Raw genomic sequence first — 18661 nt, forward strand, 5'->3', positions numbered from 1 at the left:
GTCCATTTGATCATATGCTTTAGGTTATGGATGTGACGACCCATCCCTAATTTTCCTATGTAATTTCTCCCCGAATATGTAATTTGACGATTATACCCTTAGTGGCAAATGACGTGGACGTGTTTATTTCTTCCTTGGTTATTATCTTGCTATCACATTTAAATTTTACACTTTATTACGAGGGTACGAGCATTTTACCCTTGTAAAATATACTATTTCTGATAGTTTTAGAATTCCTTTTACTATAGGAAATCCAAAACCCTATCCCTAGTATCCTATTTAGCCAACCCATGCACCCCATTATTAAACCAACCAATCACTTCTCATAATTTACTCTCCAATCCCGTCAATTCCCTCCTACATTCTACCCAATCAGAAAAAGCAAAGAAAATTTCAAAACCTCTCTCTCTTATTTATCTTTCTTTCCCGTGAACTCTCTTTTCCTCTGCAACTCCATGAGCGAGCTCCAAAGCTCGTAGATCGAACGAACAAACTACATCATCATGCTCATCTCAGTCCCACGATCCCTAGTTCGCGTGTTGACCGAGTTTTGGACGTCCAACTCAAAAGGTCCGACTCAGCGAGTTCAATACAATGATTTTCAGGCCATTCATGGCTTAGATAAGCTTCAAGAAACCCTTAGAGCCTTCATTTCACTTCTATGGGTTGTTGTTGATCCTTTGTTTGTGCTTTGAACATGTGGTTTTACCTAGAAACTCGAGGAGAAGGTGAACCTGCACATTTTTCATTCCAGAACCGTGGCCATTTGGTCACTTTCAAACCAATTTTCTGGTCAACCTCAACCACAACTGGACTTCTTCTAGGTATAAACTTGTTCTCTACATTCCTAACTTCATAATGGCTTTTGAATCACTGAGTTTGGTTAAGTAACGAGTTAGAAATCAACTCTGGAACTTAGGAAGAAAATTTAAGTTTCTAGAAAAATTGTAACCGTGGTTGTTTGACCACTTTCAGGCCAAATTTTTTATTAACTCGGACTATATTGGAACTTTCTATGAATTGAGATCGGTAGACCACATTTCTAGCTTTAATTTGCCTTTTGTAGAAGTGAATTTGGTTGAGAATCGAGCTCGTTAGGAGCTCTGGAAGTTAGGCTAAAAATTTGCAACACTGCAGATTTTCGCGAGGAAGACGAGTACAGTGTACTCGCGGGGCGGATGGACTACGCGTGGGTTTTCTGGTAGCCACTTTGGGTGGCATGTGGAGGCGCATCGGCCTCCGGCCTACGCGTGGTTGACACGTGTGAGTTAGTGTCGTCGAGTAGATCGATTTCATATATTTACACCTTAGGTTTGAGCAAACTATGTGGGTTTTCTTTAGGTTTCCGTTATATGCTTTAATTAATGTTATTTTAGTTATTTCACATATAGGGGAAACTTATCCCGAGGATTTTCAAGGTCAAGCTAGGCTCGGGGGTTACGACCCAGCGACGTACTCGTGAGTGGGCAGTTGTTTTATACCTATATATATTTATAATTTCCATAAATGCGTATTTTCTTCACTTTTGCGCCTATACTGCCTAGTATCATTATTGTGATATAAATTGTGAATAATGATGCTATATGGTTGTGATATTACTGTCATGGCATTCATACATATTTGTACATGCTCACCTTGCTGCACCTGATGTTAATACTCCCCCCAGGGCCAGGGCCAGTCATTCACGTGTATGTTCACATCCGCACTATTCGCTCACCTTAGATCCAAGTTTAGGTGCCAGTCATGTCGGGTAGATTGCACTAGGCAATCCAACTTTTATGTGATATGTTTTGCACCAGTCTTCACGTGACCGTAGTACTAGAGCATATTGATCACACCCAGTCCTGTTCGTGTCAGAAACCATCTATTCAAACTTGTGTGTCAGCTTAGATGGATAAGCACTTACTTATTATTGATTATCACATGATTATTACTGTGGCATATGATACATCATTTACTTGGCATATTTCTAATTATATTGCTGTTATATTGGATTTCATACTTACGTAGTATGTTTTAAGGAAACTATACTTGTTTTACGGCAAAGGGTTAGTATATTCAAAGATAAAGGTTTTCTTATAAGCATTGTTTTGCCGACCCACTCAACTTTGTTTTTTTTTCCGCCCCTCTAGGACCTAGATAGTTGTACTCTTTGTGGCATTCGAGGAATCTCGGCAGTTCTGACATTCCCTTCTGTTTTAAACGTACGAACTTATCACTATCATGTAATAAGTGTACTTTGTTGCTTTGACTACTCTTCTGTAGTCTCATTGTCTATTACGTTCTAAATAATTGTAGTGGGTTCAACCCATGAATTGCGCACTCTTTCACTGTTTAGTTCTAATTAGTTTTAATTTTATTCACTTTTTGCATCACTTACCCTTATGGTTACGTCACCTCAGAGTGATGGCCAGCATGCTTAGACCTTTCCAGGTCGGGGTGTATCAGTTTGGTATCAGAGCATAGGTTTAGACAGTCCTGCACTTCCTAGTATGTTTTAACTCTTGTTTCTTATGTTAGAGCCATGCCACCTCATAGAGAGCCACGTTCTCCAGCTAAGAATAACTTTCCGGACTTTGGGCAGTTTGGTGAAGCTATCGCCACTGCTATTCAGTCTTCACTTCGTCCTACCCCGAGGAATACTCTGGATATTGTATCTCGCCTGAAGATTAATGATTTCTTTGGTAATAAGGGATCTGAGAAGTCAGAGATATGGTTCGATCATGTGGAGAAGACTTTTCGAGTTATGTACAGGGAGGGTAATCTTTCCCTAGAGAGATGGGTCGAGACAGCGACCTAGTTTTTTCGATTGGGAGCAGAATCTTGGTGGGATCACGAGAGGAGATCATTATTTGCTGCGAATGCTATAGATTAGGATGTTTTCAAACGTTTGTTCCAGACCAGATTTATTCCTTCTAAGTATTTGGATAGTAAGAAGAATGAGTTCACAAACCTGAGGTAGGGCAATATGTCAGCCACTGAGTATCATGGAAGGTTCACAAACTTATCTCGTTATTGCCCCGAGACTGCTTCCCCTCTTACACTTGCTACTACCAATGGGGCGTAGTCTCGAATCAGGGAGAACCATACCAGTATACACCTGAGGTTCCCTATGATCAGGGAGGCTATCAGCAGACTCAGGGAGGTTATCCACAGTTCCAGGGAGATTATACACCGTATCAAGGCGGCGGAGCACAGTTGTATACTGGGGGCAATATCAGAACCTAGACGTAGCGTCTAACAGTGGAGATTCAAGCAGACAGACAAATCCACCCCAACAGGGCCGAGGTAATCAGGGTCAAGGTAATCAGACTCAAGCTAACGAAGGTCGTGGAGGCAGACATCAAGTTCATGGGAGAGTTAACAACATATCCCTTCAAGATGCTCCAGCGAATCCGAACTTGATCATGGGTACGTTGAATGTTCTAGGCCATTTTGCTAAAGTTTTAATTGATTCTGATGCTACACATTCAGTTATTTCCCATAAGTTTGCTCAAACGACTCAACCACATCCTACTTCACTCGACTACGAGTTAGAGTTCTCTAAGCCTAGGGGTGAAATCTGTTATGTTAGTTGGGAATATCAAGGATGTCTTATCCTTATCGAAGATGTAGTCTTGCCAGCTAATCTTGTTCCTTTGGATATCGTTGATTTTGACGTTATCTTAGGCATGGATTGGTTACACTACAATCGTGCCAAGTTGGACTATTATGAGAAAGTTGTTACTTTTCACCGACCAGACATGCCTACTGTCACGTTTATCGGTGAGCACGGTGGTCTAAAGCATGAAGTTATCACTGCCATGAGGGTGAGATGACTGTTGAATAAAGGTTGTCAAGGTTACTTAGCTCATGTTGTGCTAGCGGAGGAGACTACTGCATCTGTGGAAGAAGTCGGAGTAGTTAGACATTTTCTCGATGTTTTTCCTGAGGAATTACCTGGTTTACCCTCAGATCGTGAAGTGGAGTTCACCATCGATCCACTTCCAAGTACTAATCCTATTTCTCTTGCACCTTATCGTATGGCTCCTGCAGAGTTAAGGGAACTTAAAACTCAGTTGCAAGAGTTAGTTGATAAGGGCTTCATTCAGCCAAGCACTTCCCCGTTGGGAGCTCTAGTTCTGTTTGTACGGAAGAAAGATGGAACTTTGAGGTAATGCATAGATTACAGGCAGTTGAATCGGGTAACAATTAAAAACCGTTATCCGTTACCTCATATTGATGACATCTTCAATCAGCTTAAAGGTGTTTGTGTGTTCTAGAAGATTGATCTGAGGTCTGGTTACTATCAATTGAAGATTAGAAGCGACGACGTTCCGAAGACAGATTCCAGAACTCGATATGGTCATTACGAGTTCCTAGTGATGCCATTTGGATTGACTAATGCACCAGCAGCTTTCATGAACCTAATGAATCAGTATTCCATCCATATCTCAACAGGTTCGTCATTGTTTTCATAGATGACATTTTGATGTATTCGAAGAATGAAACTGATCATGTCAGGCATCTGCGTTTGGTTCTAAATATGCTAAGGGCAAATCGGTTTTATGCTAAGTTCAGCAAATGTTAGTTTTGGCTGGATCAAGTGTCATTTTTAAGGCACGTGGTATCAGCTTAGGCTGTGCTTGTGGATCCTCAGAAAATAGCAGCTGTGGGAAATTGGGAACAACCTCGGACAGTTACGGAAGTCCAAAGCTTTCTTGGTCTTGCTGGTTATTATCAACGCTTCGTGAAAGACTTTTCGACCATAGCACTACCTATGACAAAATTGACTAGAAAAAATGTTCATTTTGTGTGGAGTAGTGAGTGTGAGCAGAGTTTCCAGCAGTTGAAGTACCTTATCACTCATGCATCTATCTTAGCACTTCCCGATAATGGTGGGAACTTCGAGATCTACAATGATGCGTCTCTGAATGGTCTTGGTTGTGTGTTAATGCAGCATGATAAAGTGATTGCTTATGCATCGCGGCAGTTAAAGCCCCATGAGAAGAACTATCCTACTCATGATCTCGAGTTGGCAGCGATCATCTTTACTTCAAAAATTTGGAGGCACTATCTTTATGGGGGAAAATGTAAGATCTTCACTGATCATAAAAGCCTTAAATACATCTTCAATTAGCCGAACCTCAATCTCCGGCAGTGAAGGTGGGTAGAGTTACTCAGTGATTATGATTACACCATTGAGTATCACTCAGGTCGTGCCAATTCAGTAGCTGATGCTCTTAGTAAGAAGTCTCATGGCCAACTTAATGCTTTTTATGCTAGTCGCATTCTTATTTTGACTGACCTGAGATCCATTGGAGTAGTTTTGAAAGAGGGTCGTCAGAAGGCCCTAATTGCCAGTTTTCAGATCAGACCTGTTCTGTTGGATCGTGTTCTTGAAGCTCAGAGGAACGATACAAAATCTCGTGAATTGATTTAGGCAGTGTCGGATAGGAGAAAGAAATACCTCTGGATTAGAGATCCTGGAGGCATGCTTATGCAAGGCAAACAGATGTATGTACCAAATGTTGAGGAATTGAAGAAAGACATATTGGATGAAGTGCATATTTCTGCTTATGCCATGCACCCTGGGAGCACTAAGATGTATCATACCATCCATCACTTCTACTATTGGCCAGGTATGAAAAGAGAAGTTGCATAATATGTTAGTTGTTGTGAAATTTGCCAGTAGGTTAAGGTAGAAAGGAAAAAGCCGTTTGGATTGCTGCAACCACTCCCGATACCTCTGTGGAAATGGGAAGATATTACGATGGATTTCATGTACAAGTTACCTCGTATGCGAAATGATTACGATGGTATCTGAGTGGTGGTTGATCAACTTACCAAGTCAGCGCATTTCATACCTGTTCGTGAGAATTACTTGTTGAGTTAGTTGGCCGAACGGTTCATCTCTGAAGTGGTTAGGTACCACGGAGTTCCAGTTAGTATCATTTATGATCTGGATCCTTGATTTACTTCGAAGTTCTGGGTAGCTTTTCAGGAAGCTTTGGGATCGAGATTACTCTACAACACCGCTTATCATCCTCAAACTGATGGGCAGTTAGAGAGAACTATCCAGACTTTGGAAGATATGTTGAGATTGTCAATTCTACAGTTTGGAGACGCTTGGCACAAATGCTTACCGTTGATAAAGTTTGCATACAACAACAGCTTCCATTCTAGTATTAGTATGGCCCCGTTTGAAACGTTGTATGGGAAACCATGTCGTACTTCACTTTGTTGGTCCGAGGTTGGCGAACGAGTTTTAATGGGCCCTGAGATCGTGGAGGAGACAACGCATGATAAAGGCTAACCTGAAAGCGGCCCAGAATGGGCAGAAGAGTATCACCGACAAACATTCTACCGACAGAGTTTATGAGGTTGGTGATTGGGTATTCTTGAAATTATCGTCGTGGAAAGGTGTTGTGCAATTAGGCAAGAGAGGAAACTCAGCCCTAGGTACATCGGGCCATACCAGATCGTTGAACGAGTTAGGGAAGTTGCTTATCAACTTGCATTGCCACTAGAGTTGGCGAGAGTGCATAATGTGTTTCATGTATCGATGCTACGAAAGTACGTTTCTGATCCGTCACACGTAATCCTTCCTCAGCCACTGGAGATCAATCCATATTTGACCTATGATGAGGTTCCAGTGACTATCCTTGATTGCAAAGATAAGGTTCTTAGGAACAAAACAGTGCGGATGGTGAAGGTTTTGTGAAGGAACCACTTAGTGGAGGAAGCCACTTCGGAGACAAAAGAGCGTATGCGAGATATGTATCCACGTCTATTTTATGGCTTTGATGGTAGTCAGTATTGAAATTTTGGGGATGAAATTTTTATAAAGGGGTAGATTGTGACGACCCGTCCTTAATTTTTCTATGTAATTTCTCCCCGAATATGTAATTTGATGATTATACCCTTAGTGGCAAATGACGTGGACGTGTTTATTTCTTCCTTGGTTATTATCTCACTATCACATTTAGATTTGACACGTTATTACGAGGGTACGAGTATTTTACCCTTCTAAAATATACTATTTCTGATAGTTTTAGATTTCCTTTTACTATAGGAAATCCAAAACCCTATCCCTAGTATCCTATTTAGCCAACCTGTGCACCCCATTATTACACCAACCAATCACTTTTCATAATTTACTCTCCAATCTCGTCAGTTTCCTCCTACACTCTACCCAATCAGAAAAAGCTAAGAAAATTTCAAAACCTCTCTCTCTTCCGTGAACTCTCTCTTCCTCTGCAACTCCATGAGTGAGCTCCAAAGCTCGTAGATCGAACAAATAAACTACATCATCATGCTTATCTTAGTCCCACGACCCCTAGTTCGCATGTTGACCTAGTTTTGGACGTCCAACTCGGAAGGTCCGACTCGGCGAGTTCGATATAATGATTTTCAGGCCATTCATGGCTTAGGTAAGCTTCGAGAAATCCTTAGAGCCTTCATTTCACTTCTATTGGTTGTTGTTGATCCTTTGTTTGTGCTTTGGACGTGGTTTTACCTAGAAACTCGAGGAGAAGGTGAACCTACACATTTTTCATTTCAGAACCGTGGCCATTTGGTCACTTTCAAACCAATTTTTTGGTCAACCTCGACCACAACTGGACTTCTTCTAGGTACAAACTTGTTCTCTACATTCCAAACTTCATAATGGCTTTTGAATCACTGAGTTTGGTTAAGTAACGAGTTAGAAATCAACTTTGGAAGTTAGGAAGAAAATTTAAGTTTCTGGAAAAATTGTAACCGTGGTCGTTTGGCCACTTTCAGTCCAAATTTCTGATTAACTAGTCATATTGGAACTTTCTGTGAATTGGGATCGGTAGACCACATTCCTAGAGCTTTAATTTGGCTTTTGTAGAAGTGAATTTGGTTGAGAATCGAGCTCGTTAGGAGCTTTGGAAGTTAGGCCAAAAATCAGCAAAACTGCAGATTTTCGCGAGGAAGGCAAGTACAGTGTACTCGCGGGCTTCGTGGACCGCGCATGGGTTTTCTGGCAGCCATTTTGGGCGGCGCGTGGGGGCGCGTCTGGCCTCTAATCGGTGTGTGGGGGCGCGTCTGGCCTCCGGCCAGTGCGTGGGGGTGCGTCTAGCCTCCAACCGGCGCGTGGTTGACACGTGAGTGTTCGTGTCGTCGAGTAGATCGATTTCATATATTTACACCCTTGGTTTGAGCAAACTATGGGGGTTTTCTTTAGGTTTCCGTTATATGTTTTAATTAATATTATTTTAGTTATTTCACATTTAGGGGAAACTTATCCTGAGGATTTTCGAGGTCAAGCTAGGCTTAGGGGCTACGACCCAGAGATGTACTTGTGAATGGGCAGTTGTTTTATACCTGTATATATATATTTATAGTTTCCATAAATGCGTATTTACTTCACTTTTACGCCTATATTGCCTAGTATCATTATTGTGAAATAATTTGTGAATAATGCTGCTATATGGTTGTGATATTACTATCATGGCATTCATACATATTTGTACATGCTCATCTTGCTGCACCCGGTGTTAGTACTCGCCCCAAGGCCAGGGCCAGTCCTTCATGTGTATGTTCACATCCGCACCGTTCGCTCACGTTGGATCCAAGTTTAGGTGCCAGTCCTGTCGGGTAGATTGCACTAGGCAATCCGACTTGTATGTGATGTGCTTTTGCACCAGTCTTCACGCGATCGTGGTACTAGAGCATATTGATTACACCCAGTCATGTTCGTGTCAGAAACCATATGTTCTAACTTGTGCGTCAGCTTAGATGGATGAGCACTTAGTTATAATTGATTATCATATGATTATTACTGTGGCATATGATACATCATTTACTTGGCATATTTCTGATTATTATATTGAATTTCATACTTACGTAGTATGTTTTAAGGAAACTATACTTGTTTTATGGCAAGGGGTTAGTATATTCAAAGATAAAGGTTTTCTTATAAGCATTGTTTTGCTGACCCACTCAACTTTATTTTTTTTTTCGCCCCTCCAGGACCTAGATAGCTGTACTCTTTGTGGCATTCGAGGAATCCCGGCAGTTCTGACATTCCCTTCTATTTTAGACGTACGAACTTATCACTATCATGTAATAAATGTACTTTGGTTGCTTTGACTACTCTTCTGTAGTCTCACTGTCTATTACGCTCTGAATAATTGTAGTGGGTTCAACCCATGAATTGCGCACTCTTTCACTGTTTAGTTCTAATTAGTTTTAATTTTATTCACTTTTTGCATCACTTACCCTTATGGTTACGTCACCTCACGATGATGGCCAGCATGCTTCGACCTTCCCAGGTCGTGGTGTGTCAATGGAGTTGGTGGATATAAGTACTGGTTTGGTACTAAGGTGCTTCTATAAAAAGTGGGTATAAAAAAAAGTTGAGCTGAAAAATGTATTTGGTAAACACTTAAAAACAGCTTATTTTCACAGTTTTGGGTGAAGAAAAAGCTGAAAACGTGAAGCAGCAAAAATGAGCTTATTCTCACAGCACAGCAGAAGCAGTTTTTTTTTTTTTCAAAGCACAGCAATACCAAACATGCCCTAATTCACAGTTCAACTAAACTTTGTCCTACAATAGATATGAGTTTAGCCATTAGATTAGGAGAATAAAGATTTTTTTTTTCTTCTCTTTTGTCAATAATAATTGAATAAGAAAAATTTCAAGACATGTACAAAAGGGTATGAAAAAACATAAAATATGAGGCTTGATTCAAAGTGAGACCCAAGATACATTGCCTTGTTTACCTTGCCTCTCGATCAATTTGAATCTACCTATATGTAGGCATTGAATCTTTACTAGGAAAATAATAATTTTTACTCCAAAATGAATTGTGGTATGAGACTTAAAAGTGCAACTACTTAAAGAAAAACTAGCAAATGGCCACACACAAAGCGTGTGTGTAAATTTTTTATTTTTGTTTTTAAATAAAAGGAGAGAGGAGGAGAGTAAAGAGAGAATGTGGGAGTAAGGAGAGAGCTTCAATTTTTATTTTTAATTTTTAATTAGAGATATGTTGGAATTACATGTAGGTGCGGATTTGAAAAAGAAAAAAAAAGCAAAATTTTAGGTGAAGAAAATTACATTTTTGCCCATATTTCTTATTCATATTTATTTTTAATTGGAGAGTTAAAATGGTAATTTCATGAATTTTGATTGATAATTTTATGTTCGAAGTTTTGGCATGTTTGCCAAATGATTATTGAGTCTTATGTTGGCCCAAGGGCCGAATTAGTAGAATCATAAAGAAAGTAGGCCCAAAGATTTAATTAGTTAAGCCCACGGGCCGAAGTAATAAACAAAGATTCTTAAAAACCCTAGCCCAAGGACTGAACAGCTATAAAAAAAAATTATTAAAAACCCTAGCCACCACCTTGCTTATATTCGTTGTTACCGATAGGACCTAGCGTTTCTGGTCGACCAACAGAGAGAGAGAGAGGGCGGCGGAGCTAAAGTCACTAGCAGCTGCATATACACTACAAGCCCGCAATCATGGGGCGTATGCACAGCAGAGGGTTCGTTCTGTTCTCATTCTCTGAACAAGGCTCTGTGAGCCGATGATTTGTGCTCTTTGAGCCGTTGATTTGACTGGGATTGATCCGTTTATCATGGTGGCTTTTGTGTTTTGTGGTGTTTTGCAGAAAGGGTATTTCAGCTTCGGCTTTGCCGTACAAGAGGACCCCACCTAGCTGGTTGAAGATCTCTACACAGGATGTGAGAAAACCCCAACTCTTTAACTCTTGAATTAGTTTGGGTTGTTTTAGGTTTTTGTTCGGTTGATGAGAATATGGGTTGTGTTTAGATTTGTTTGGCTGATGAGAAAATGGACTAAAGTTCGATTTTAGCTCAATTTTGTTCTCCATTGTTGGAAAATCTAGGTTCATTGCCATTTGGTTTCGGATGTTAAAAGATTTAAACTGATTTTATGATTTCATTTTATGGGTAGTATTTTATAATTTTGGCAACCAGGCCGCACTTTGTTGTTTAATCTGTTTCTGATGCGCTGTTTGTATTGATTGACTGATGAAGATCTACAATTGATCTTGTTGAAGCTAATAAAACATGGAGTTTGATATCGCTCTAGTATGTAATAAATGATAATTTAATTAGCAACGAACGTATAGTTTTGTTTCTTATATTCCGCTACTTCTTTGTGATGTAGTTAATTTTAGTTTCTATGTTATGTTGCCTTATTATCTTTTTATGTTGTTGGGTTGTAGTTCCGTGTTTTTTTATACATTTTATAGTAATCCAATCTTCAATTGTTTGTTTCTGTGTTCTGTGTTCACTCAATCAATTTTATTTGGTCTCTTAATACACAATGAATGGTGACACGACTTTGTGTCTACTGCGTGCCATATTCCATTTAATCTTCATTGACTGAATGGAAGTTTGGTTATTTTTAACTCCTGATTGTTCCAGAGGAATCATTCTTACTGCAGTAGACCAAAAACTTCTATTTGTGTTTTGTGCATTATGGTTTAATTGCTTATCAGGTTGTTTTTTGCCTTTTAGGTTGAGGAGAACATCTGTAAGTTTGCCAAGAAGGGTCTGACACCCTCTCAAATTGGTGTTATTCTTCGTGATTCTCACGGTATTGCTCAGGTGAAGAGTGTCACTGGCAGCAAGATCTTGCGTATTCTGAAGGCTCATGGTGCGTATCTTGAATTTATTTTCATAATAACATCTTTATTCGTAGGAGAAATTTTGAAAATGATATCTTATACTTTCTTTTGGTGTGTTAGGTCTTGCCCCTGAAATTCCTGAGGATCTTTACCACCTGATCAAGAAGGCTGTCTCAATCAGGAAGCATTTGGAGAGGAACAGGAAGGACAAGGATTCTAAATTTAGACTGATTCTGGTTGAGAGCAGAATCCATCGCCTTGCTCGTTACTACAAGAAGACAAAGAAGCTTCCACCAGTCTGGAAGTAGTAAGTACCTTTTTGGTTTTAGATTTTTTTTTTTTTTTTTTTTTTTTGTATTCCATTTTAAGTAATCAAAGATTTCATTAATCTTACTTGAAGATACGCAGATGGGTCATTGCGTTCAAAACACTTCAGAATTTTATCAGAATAGTTGAGTAATAAACACTGCCATAGGTCAGCTAAATCAAACTTTGGATATGGGGCCCAGCAGTTTAATCTTTGATACGGTTTTACAAATCTTGGATTTAGTTCATGTATTCTATAAGTAATAAACCACTGCCCTAACCAAATTCTGTACTGTATTATGTAAACTAATCGTTTTCTGGTGTTCTTACGTATCCAAAATTGGAATACCTTATTAAAAGTGGTAATCTAATATTTGTTCCCTTGAAGAAAGAAATTTGAGTCATGTCAAGTGTTGGTTTTCCTCCTAATTCATACTTATGCTTGTTATACAAGTAATAAATCATTGTTAGGCTGAAGCGGGCCTCACGAAGAAATTGTTGTTGTTCCGTGTCTTCTACTATAAGTTTACATCTCATCTGTCGTGTCATTTGCAATGAAAATTTAGCGGCTACCTTGAATGCTTACTCCTTTGTTCTGGTCTTTGCAGTGAATCGACCACCGCCAGCACTCTTGTGGCTTAGGAAGGATATGATTGGCAACAGTTTTGGGTGCTCCTGTTAATGTACTTTTTAAGAGAGTAGTACTTAAGCTTTAATGTCTTATTTTCTTTCATTTGCTTCAAGTTGGATGACTTAATTCAGAATCCTGTGGAACACTCCTTCGTTGCGATGCGCGTTTTGGATATTTTTCTCATATTCATCTGCATAATTGTGCTATTTCTCGTGTTCGTTTAGTTTTCCATAGGGAGGTGATTTTGGTCACACCATATATGAGTAATCAAACAAAAGCGATCAGAGTTCTCTGCCTACACTTACACCTGGGTTTTCTATTGCCTACACTTACACCTGGGTTTTCTATTCAAACTCTTCAATTGGGTGTGGCCATATTCGGTTTACTTAAAGAGTAAACTATTGATGTTCATCGGCATCTGGATGCAGTGTTAAATGAGCAAGGAGGTCATAGAAACTTCTTTTTGAACGACTCCACTCAAGTTGTTTGGGAGCATATGTTCCTATCAACTTAACACATGACACACAAAAGAAGTACTTTGATCCTATTAGATGAGGGGAGGGTGAAGAAGCTAGGATAGAATGTTAGAGTTCATGAGAGTACAATGTGTTTAGGAACGTGGAATGTAGGAACCTTAACAGGAAAATCTATGGAAGTAGTGGAAGTTATGGTGAGGAGAATGATAAATATTATGTGCCTACAAGAAACTAAATGGGTTGGCCTTAAGGCAAAGAATCTAGAAAACTCAAGTTTTAAACTTTGTATTCGAGCACAAAAAAAAACGAGAAACGGTGTTTGGCATCATCGTGGACAAGACCTTGACACAAGATGTTGTAGATGTCAAGAGGGTAGGAAATAGAATCATGGCAATCAAGATTGTAATAGGACAAGAACGCATCAATGTGATTAGTGCATACGCACCTCAAGTAGGGTTGGAGACGAGTTTGAAGGAGAAATTTTAGGAAGACCTTAGAGACTTGGTGCAAGGAATTGCTTAGACGGAGAAGGTATTTATAGGAGGAGATTTAAATGGACACGTGGGCAAGGAGACGGGCAACTATGGAGGTTTTCATGGTGGCCATTGTTTTGGGGAGAGAAACGAGGATGGGAAAGCTATCTTGGATTTTGCAATGGCATATGATCTCTTCTTAGCCAACACCTTCTTTAAGAAGAGAGAAGAACATGTGATCACCTACAAGAGTGGGTCGTCAAAAACACAAATAGATTTTCTTCTAATGAGGAAAGGGGACCGTATAACTTGTAAGGATTGCAAAGTTATACCGGGAGAGAGCTTGGCTAATCAACATCGCTTGTTGGTGATGGATGTACATATCAAAAAAGAGAGAAAAAAGAACAAGACTTGGAAGTGCCCAAGGACTAGATGGTGAAATCTAAAAGGAGAAAAACAAGTCATTTTCAAAGAGAAAGTAATCACCCAATGCGTGTGATATAGAGAGGGGGAAGTTAGCCAAAGGTGGGATTTCATGGCTAGTTGTATCCGAAAAATAGCAAAAGATGGATTAGGAGAGTCCAAGGGCTTTGCTCCACACCAAAAGGAATCTTGGTGGTGGAATGAGGAGGTACAAACAAATGTGAAGGCTAAGAAGGAATGTTGTAAAGCCTTATACAAGGATAAGACCGATGAAAATGGTGAAAGGTATAGAAGAGCGAAGCAAGAGGCGAAGAAAGCTGTGAGAGAAGCTAAACTAGCGGCTTATGACGATATGTATAAGCGACTAGATACCAAAGAAGGATAGTTGGATATCTATAAACTAGCTAAAGCAAGGGAAAAGAAGACAATGGACCTAAACCAAGTGAGGTGCATCAAGGATGAGGATGAAAATGTTCTTGCTACAGAGAACGCGGTCAAAGACAGATGGAAAGGTTATTTTCATAATCTTTTCAATGAATGAAATGAAAGGAGTACCTCTTTGGGGGAGTTAAGTAACTCAGAAGAGTGTAGAAACTACTCATTTTACCGCCGAATCAGGAAGGAAGAAGTGGTTGTAACTTTGAAAAAGATGAAGCATAGAAAAGCAGTGGGTCCAGATGATATACCAATCGAAGTGTGGAAAGTCTTGGGAGAGACGGGTATAGCATGGCTCACTGACCTTTTCAATAGGATTTTGAAAACGAAGAAGATGCCAAATGAGTGGCGAAAAAGCACTTTGGTGCCTATCTACAAGAATAAGGGCGACGTACAAAATTGCATGAACCATAGGGGTATTAAGCTAATGAGTCATACAATGAAGCTCTGGAGAGAGTCATTGAGCATAGATTGAGGCAAGAGACACGACTTTCGGACAACCAATTCGGGTTCATACTAGGGCGCTCCATTATGGAGGCAATCTATCTCTTACAAAGATTGATGGAAAGATATAGAGATGGGAAAAATGATTTACACATGGTCTTTATAGATTTGGAAAAAGCGTATGATAGGGTCCTAAGAGACATTCTTTAGAAGATTTTAGAGAAGAAAGGAGAACGAGTAGCATATATCCAAGCTATAAAGGATATGTATGATGGAGCAAGGACTGCCGTAAGAACTCATGAAGGATAAACAGAAAGCTTCCCCATAACTGTAGGGTTACATCAAGGCTCATCCTTAAGTCCTTACCTTTTTGTATTGGTAATGGATGAGTTAACAGGACATATTCAAGATGATATTCCTTAGTGTATGCTTTTCGCAGACGATATAGTGTTGATAGATGAAACTCAGGAATGGGTAAATGCGAAGCTTAACCTTTGGAGAGAAGTGTTAGAATCTAAAGGTATTCGCCTAAGCCGATCAAAGACAAAATATATGGAGTGCAAGTTCAGTGCAAATAGAGGCCAAAATAATGTTAGGTGAGGATTGGAGATCAGGAAATACCAAAGAGCGACCGCTTTTGCTACCTATGATATATCTTGCAAAATAATGGAGAATTAGATTGAAACCTCAATCATAGAATATAAGCTGGATGGATGAAGTGGAAGAGTGCATCCGGCGTATTGTGTGACCGCCGTATGCCACTGAAGCTCAAGGGAAAATTTTATAGGACGACAATAAGGCTAGCAATGCTGTATGGCACATAATGTTGGGGGGTGAAGCATCAACACGAGAAATGATAAGATTAGGAATGAGGATATTCGAGGTAAAGTAGGAGTAGCTGAAATTGAAGGAAAAATGAAAGAAAATCGGTTACGGTGGTTTGGACATTTGCAAAGAAGGCCTACTGACGCTCCAGTTCGAAGATGTGACTACGAGACAGAGGTTCAGAGCCAAAGGGGTAGAGGAAAACCTAGGAAAACTTTGGAAGAGACCCTAAGAAAAGACTTAGAGTACTTGGATCTAACGGAGGATATGACACAAAACCGAGCACAATAGCGTTCTAGGATTCATATAGCCGACCCCACTTAGTGGGAAAAGACTTTGTTGTTGTTGTTGTTTCAATTTACCCTTTATTATTTAATCCACGTTAATCACTATTTTTTCCATGCTATATAATTAGCTTGTATTGTCTTTAGTGTAACGTAAGAGAGATGGATGATTTTTTTACTTTTTGTTGACAACACGCATGATACTTAACCGCGATATTTTGATTTCATTCCTTTACAATCTCATGAGCAAATGTGAGATTTGTGGATGCTTAAAATATATTAAGAAATATCTCCTATTCCTCAACTTTTTCAAATTTTTTAAAATAAATTTCTAATTGAATACAATTTTAAATTATTTTAAAATTCGAATTGAATACATTTTGAATCGCTTAAAATTCTGATTGAACATACTTTGAATTGTAAATAATCACTTAAAATCCTATTTAAATATCCCTAAGTCTATTATAAGAATTAAAATCTCCTAAATTTTCAATCGGATGCACCCTCCTAAGTATTTAATTCACTAACGCAACAGCTCAAAAAAATAAAATAAAATAAAAAATTGTTGACAAGAAACTCTCTTAATACAATACTTTCTTTTTTTTGGCGGGAAGGAGGATATGAACTCCGAGTCCAACTGGGTTTTGGAGTTTATCTGGTATAAATAGCTGGGATTAGGACTTAGGAAACTGCAAACCCTAGTTCCCCAATTTCCTCTAGATTTTCCCGCCGTATCCAAACATGAGGCCGATACTGATGAAGGGGCACGAGAGGCCCTTGACCTTCCTCAAGTACAACAGGGACGGCGACCTCCTCTTCTCTTGCGCCAAGGATCACAAACCCACCGTCTGGTTCGCCGACAATGGCGAGCACCTCGGCACCTACCGCGGCCACAATGGCGCCGTTTGGTGCTGCGACGTTTCCCGGGACTCCTCCCGCCTCATCACTGGCAGCGCTGATCAGACCGCCAAGCTCTGGGACGTTCAGACCGGCCGACTGCTCTTCACCTTCAACTTTGACTCCCCGGCCAGGGCTGTTGACTTATCCGTCGGGGATCGGCTGGCTGTTATCACCACCGACCCCTTCATGGGGGTCACTTCCGCGATTCACGTCAAGCGCATTGACAGAGACCCCGAAGATCGTAACAATAATCTCCTCTTATTTGCCTTGCCCTGTTTTTAGTTTATACAACGAAATTGAATACGATGTTTATTCTTACAACTTAAGCTAAACTAATTCGAATGCAATTTTGAATGAAGACTTCGTATTTAACATTTTATTTTCTACTTATTGTCTCGACAAGCTAAGTTTGAAATGAAGACTTCGTATTTGACATTTTATTTTATTCTCAATTGGAATACTTTGGATGCGGTCCCTAGCTATCAATATTCTTTGATTGAAACCTTGTTAGTTTTTAGTTTTTGATTGAGGTCCCTGACATTAATGTAATAATGTAAGTTACTATATTTTTTAAATTAAAAATTAAAAATTGAAATTTGTAATTGTTTATATTAATGAGATTTTAAATAAAACCCATAATTTATGGGATTAAAAATAATAAAATATAAATTATACTCTCTATTATATTGTGTGTGTATACATATATGTATGGGTACATTAACCAAAATTAACAAAAAAAGTTATTGTACCAAGACATGGATACATTCTCAAATCAATGAAAAAGAATGTACCCATATAAGTTTAAACATGGATTAAAAAATTTGAATGGATTTTATATTAAAAAAAGGGTACATTTTACATATAACAAATTGATATATATGAGAATGGGTACATTGATAAAAGGTCGTACCCAGTGCACAAGGCTCCCGCTTTACGCAGGGTCTGTGAGTGAGAATGGGTACATTGATGATTAAAAAAATTGAAAAATTATATGAATGGGTACATTTAAGATTAAAAAATTGAGAATCTTTATATATATATAACTAATAGGTACAAACTTAATTTAATTTAATTTTTTATTATTTGAAAATGTTTGAATTGAAAATTAATTAGAAGTTTAATAGAAGTGTGAGTATTAAACCCTAAATTAATTACTAATTTTTATATTAAAAAATTATATAATAAACATGTAAACTCATTATCACATTAATGCTAGGGACTTGAATCAAAATTTGAGAACTAATAAGGTCTTAGTAAATGAACAGTAAGAACTAGGGACCGGATACTAACTTTTCCTTCTCAATTTCCTTTGGATCTTGGGGCATTTAATCTTCATTTACCCTTGTTCATATCAACGGGCGTATAGCTTAGTTGATTATAGGCGTTCACCCTTTGCATTTAAGGTCCCAAGCAATGATTCCCTCCTCTCACAATATTGCTTGTACAAAATAAAAAATGTTCATACGGTTAATTGGAAAAGAGTAATGTGTTTATAAGCAACATTCAAGTAGGCTCATATATTCATCTGGCTATGCCATCTTCCCACTTCACTGGCTATGAACAATATAGCTTCTATTCTGCTACGTCATCCACAGCTGCACATTTACGAAGCAATTCACTATGGCTTACGAGCATCTCCGAAGGAACCCCAGTTCACCGGTTCTAAAACACTTGAGTAGACGATTGTATTTATATAGTTTGCCTTGCTCTCCGACCTCCACTTCTCGCTCTGTCTTGTTTTCTTCCAAAAAACGAAAAACGCTCAAGTCCAGTTATTCTTTCGCTCTTTTTGGTTCTCAGCTTTTTCCGTCGTTTGCTTAAATCCAAATTTCTAAGCAGATCTATGTGAATTTT

The 18661-nt window shown here is 39.0% G+C and overlaps 3 protein-coding genes across 3 annotated transcripts; all 3 read left to right on the plus strand.

Annotated features, from left to right (window-relative positions):
* Window positions 1-5494: 5494 nt before the first annotated feature.
* On the plus strand, window positions 5495-6703 carry LOC139191413 (uncharacterized). The gene is made up of 3 exons (XM_070812266.1): window positions 5495-5621; window positions 5976-6135; window positions 6403-6703. The coding sequence occupies exons 1-3, from the start codon at window positions 5495-5497 to the stop codon at window positions 6701-6703; spliced, it is 588 nt and encodes a 195-aa protein (XP_070668367.1).
* A 3562-nt stretch (window positions 6704-10265) lies between these two features.
* On the plus strand, window positions 10266-12753 carry LOC103418413 (small ribosomal subunit protein uS15). The gene is made up of 5 exons (XM_070808845.1): window positions 10266-10500; window positions 10627-10699; window positions 11501-11639; window positions 11731-11917; window positions 12525-12753. The coding sequence occupies exons 1-5, from the start codon at window positions 10478-10480 to the stop codon at window positions 12556-12558; spliced, it is 456 nt and encodes a 151-aa protein (XP_070664946.1). The 5' UTR covers window positions 10266-10477; the 3' UTR covers window positions 12559-12753.
* A 3508-nt stretch (window positions 12754-16261) lies between these two features.
* Window positions 16262-17160, plus strand: LOC103449019 (eukaryotic translation initiation factor 3 subunit I-like). The gene has a single exon (XM_008388290.3). The coding sequence runs from the start codon at window positions 16649-16651 to the stop codon at window positions 17087-17089; it is 441 nt and encodes a 146-aa protein (XP_008386512.1). The 5' UTR covers window positions 16262-16648; the 3' UTR covers window positions 17090-17160.
* Window positions 17161-18661: the final 1501 nt, after the last annotated feature.

Source organism: Malus domestica, chromosome 02, assembly GCF_042453785.1.
Source record: "Malus domestica chromosome 02, GDT2T_hap1".
NCBI lineage: Eukaryota > Viridiplantae > Streptophyta > Magnoliopsida > Rosales > Rosaceae > Malus > Malus domestica.

Excerpts from the sequence above, each read along its gene's own strand:
- LOC139191413 (XM_070812266.1), top strand. The coding sequence starts at position 5,495 with ATGTATGTACCAAATGTTGAGGAATTGAAGAAAGACATATTGGATGAA. Across the intron at positions 5,622-5,975 it reads TCACTTCTACTATTGGCCAG|CTTTTCAGGAAGCTTTGGGA; the intron begins GTATGAAAAGAG and ends AGTTCTGGGTAG. Across the intron at positions 6,136-6,402 it reads AAATGCTTACCGTTGATAAA|GTGTTGTGCAATTAGGCAAG; the intron begins GTTTGCATACAA and ends CGTCGTGGAAAG.
- LOC103418413 (XM_070808845.1), top strand. The coding sequence starts at position 10,478 with ATGGGGCGTATGCACAGCAGAGG. Across the intron at positions 10,700-11,500 it reads TGAAGATCTCTACACAGGAT|GTTGAGGAGAACATCTGTAA; the intron begins GTGAGAAAACCC and ends TTTGCCTTTTAG. Across the intron at positions 11,640-11,730 it reads GCGTATTCTGAAGGCTCATG|GTCTTGCCCCTGAAATTCCT; the intron begins GTGCGTATCTTG and ends TTGGTGTGTTAG.
- LOC103449019 (XM_008388290.3), top strand. The coding sequence starts at position 16,649 with ATGAGGCCGATACTGATGAAGGGGCACGAGAGGCCCTTGACCTTCCTC.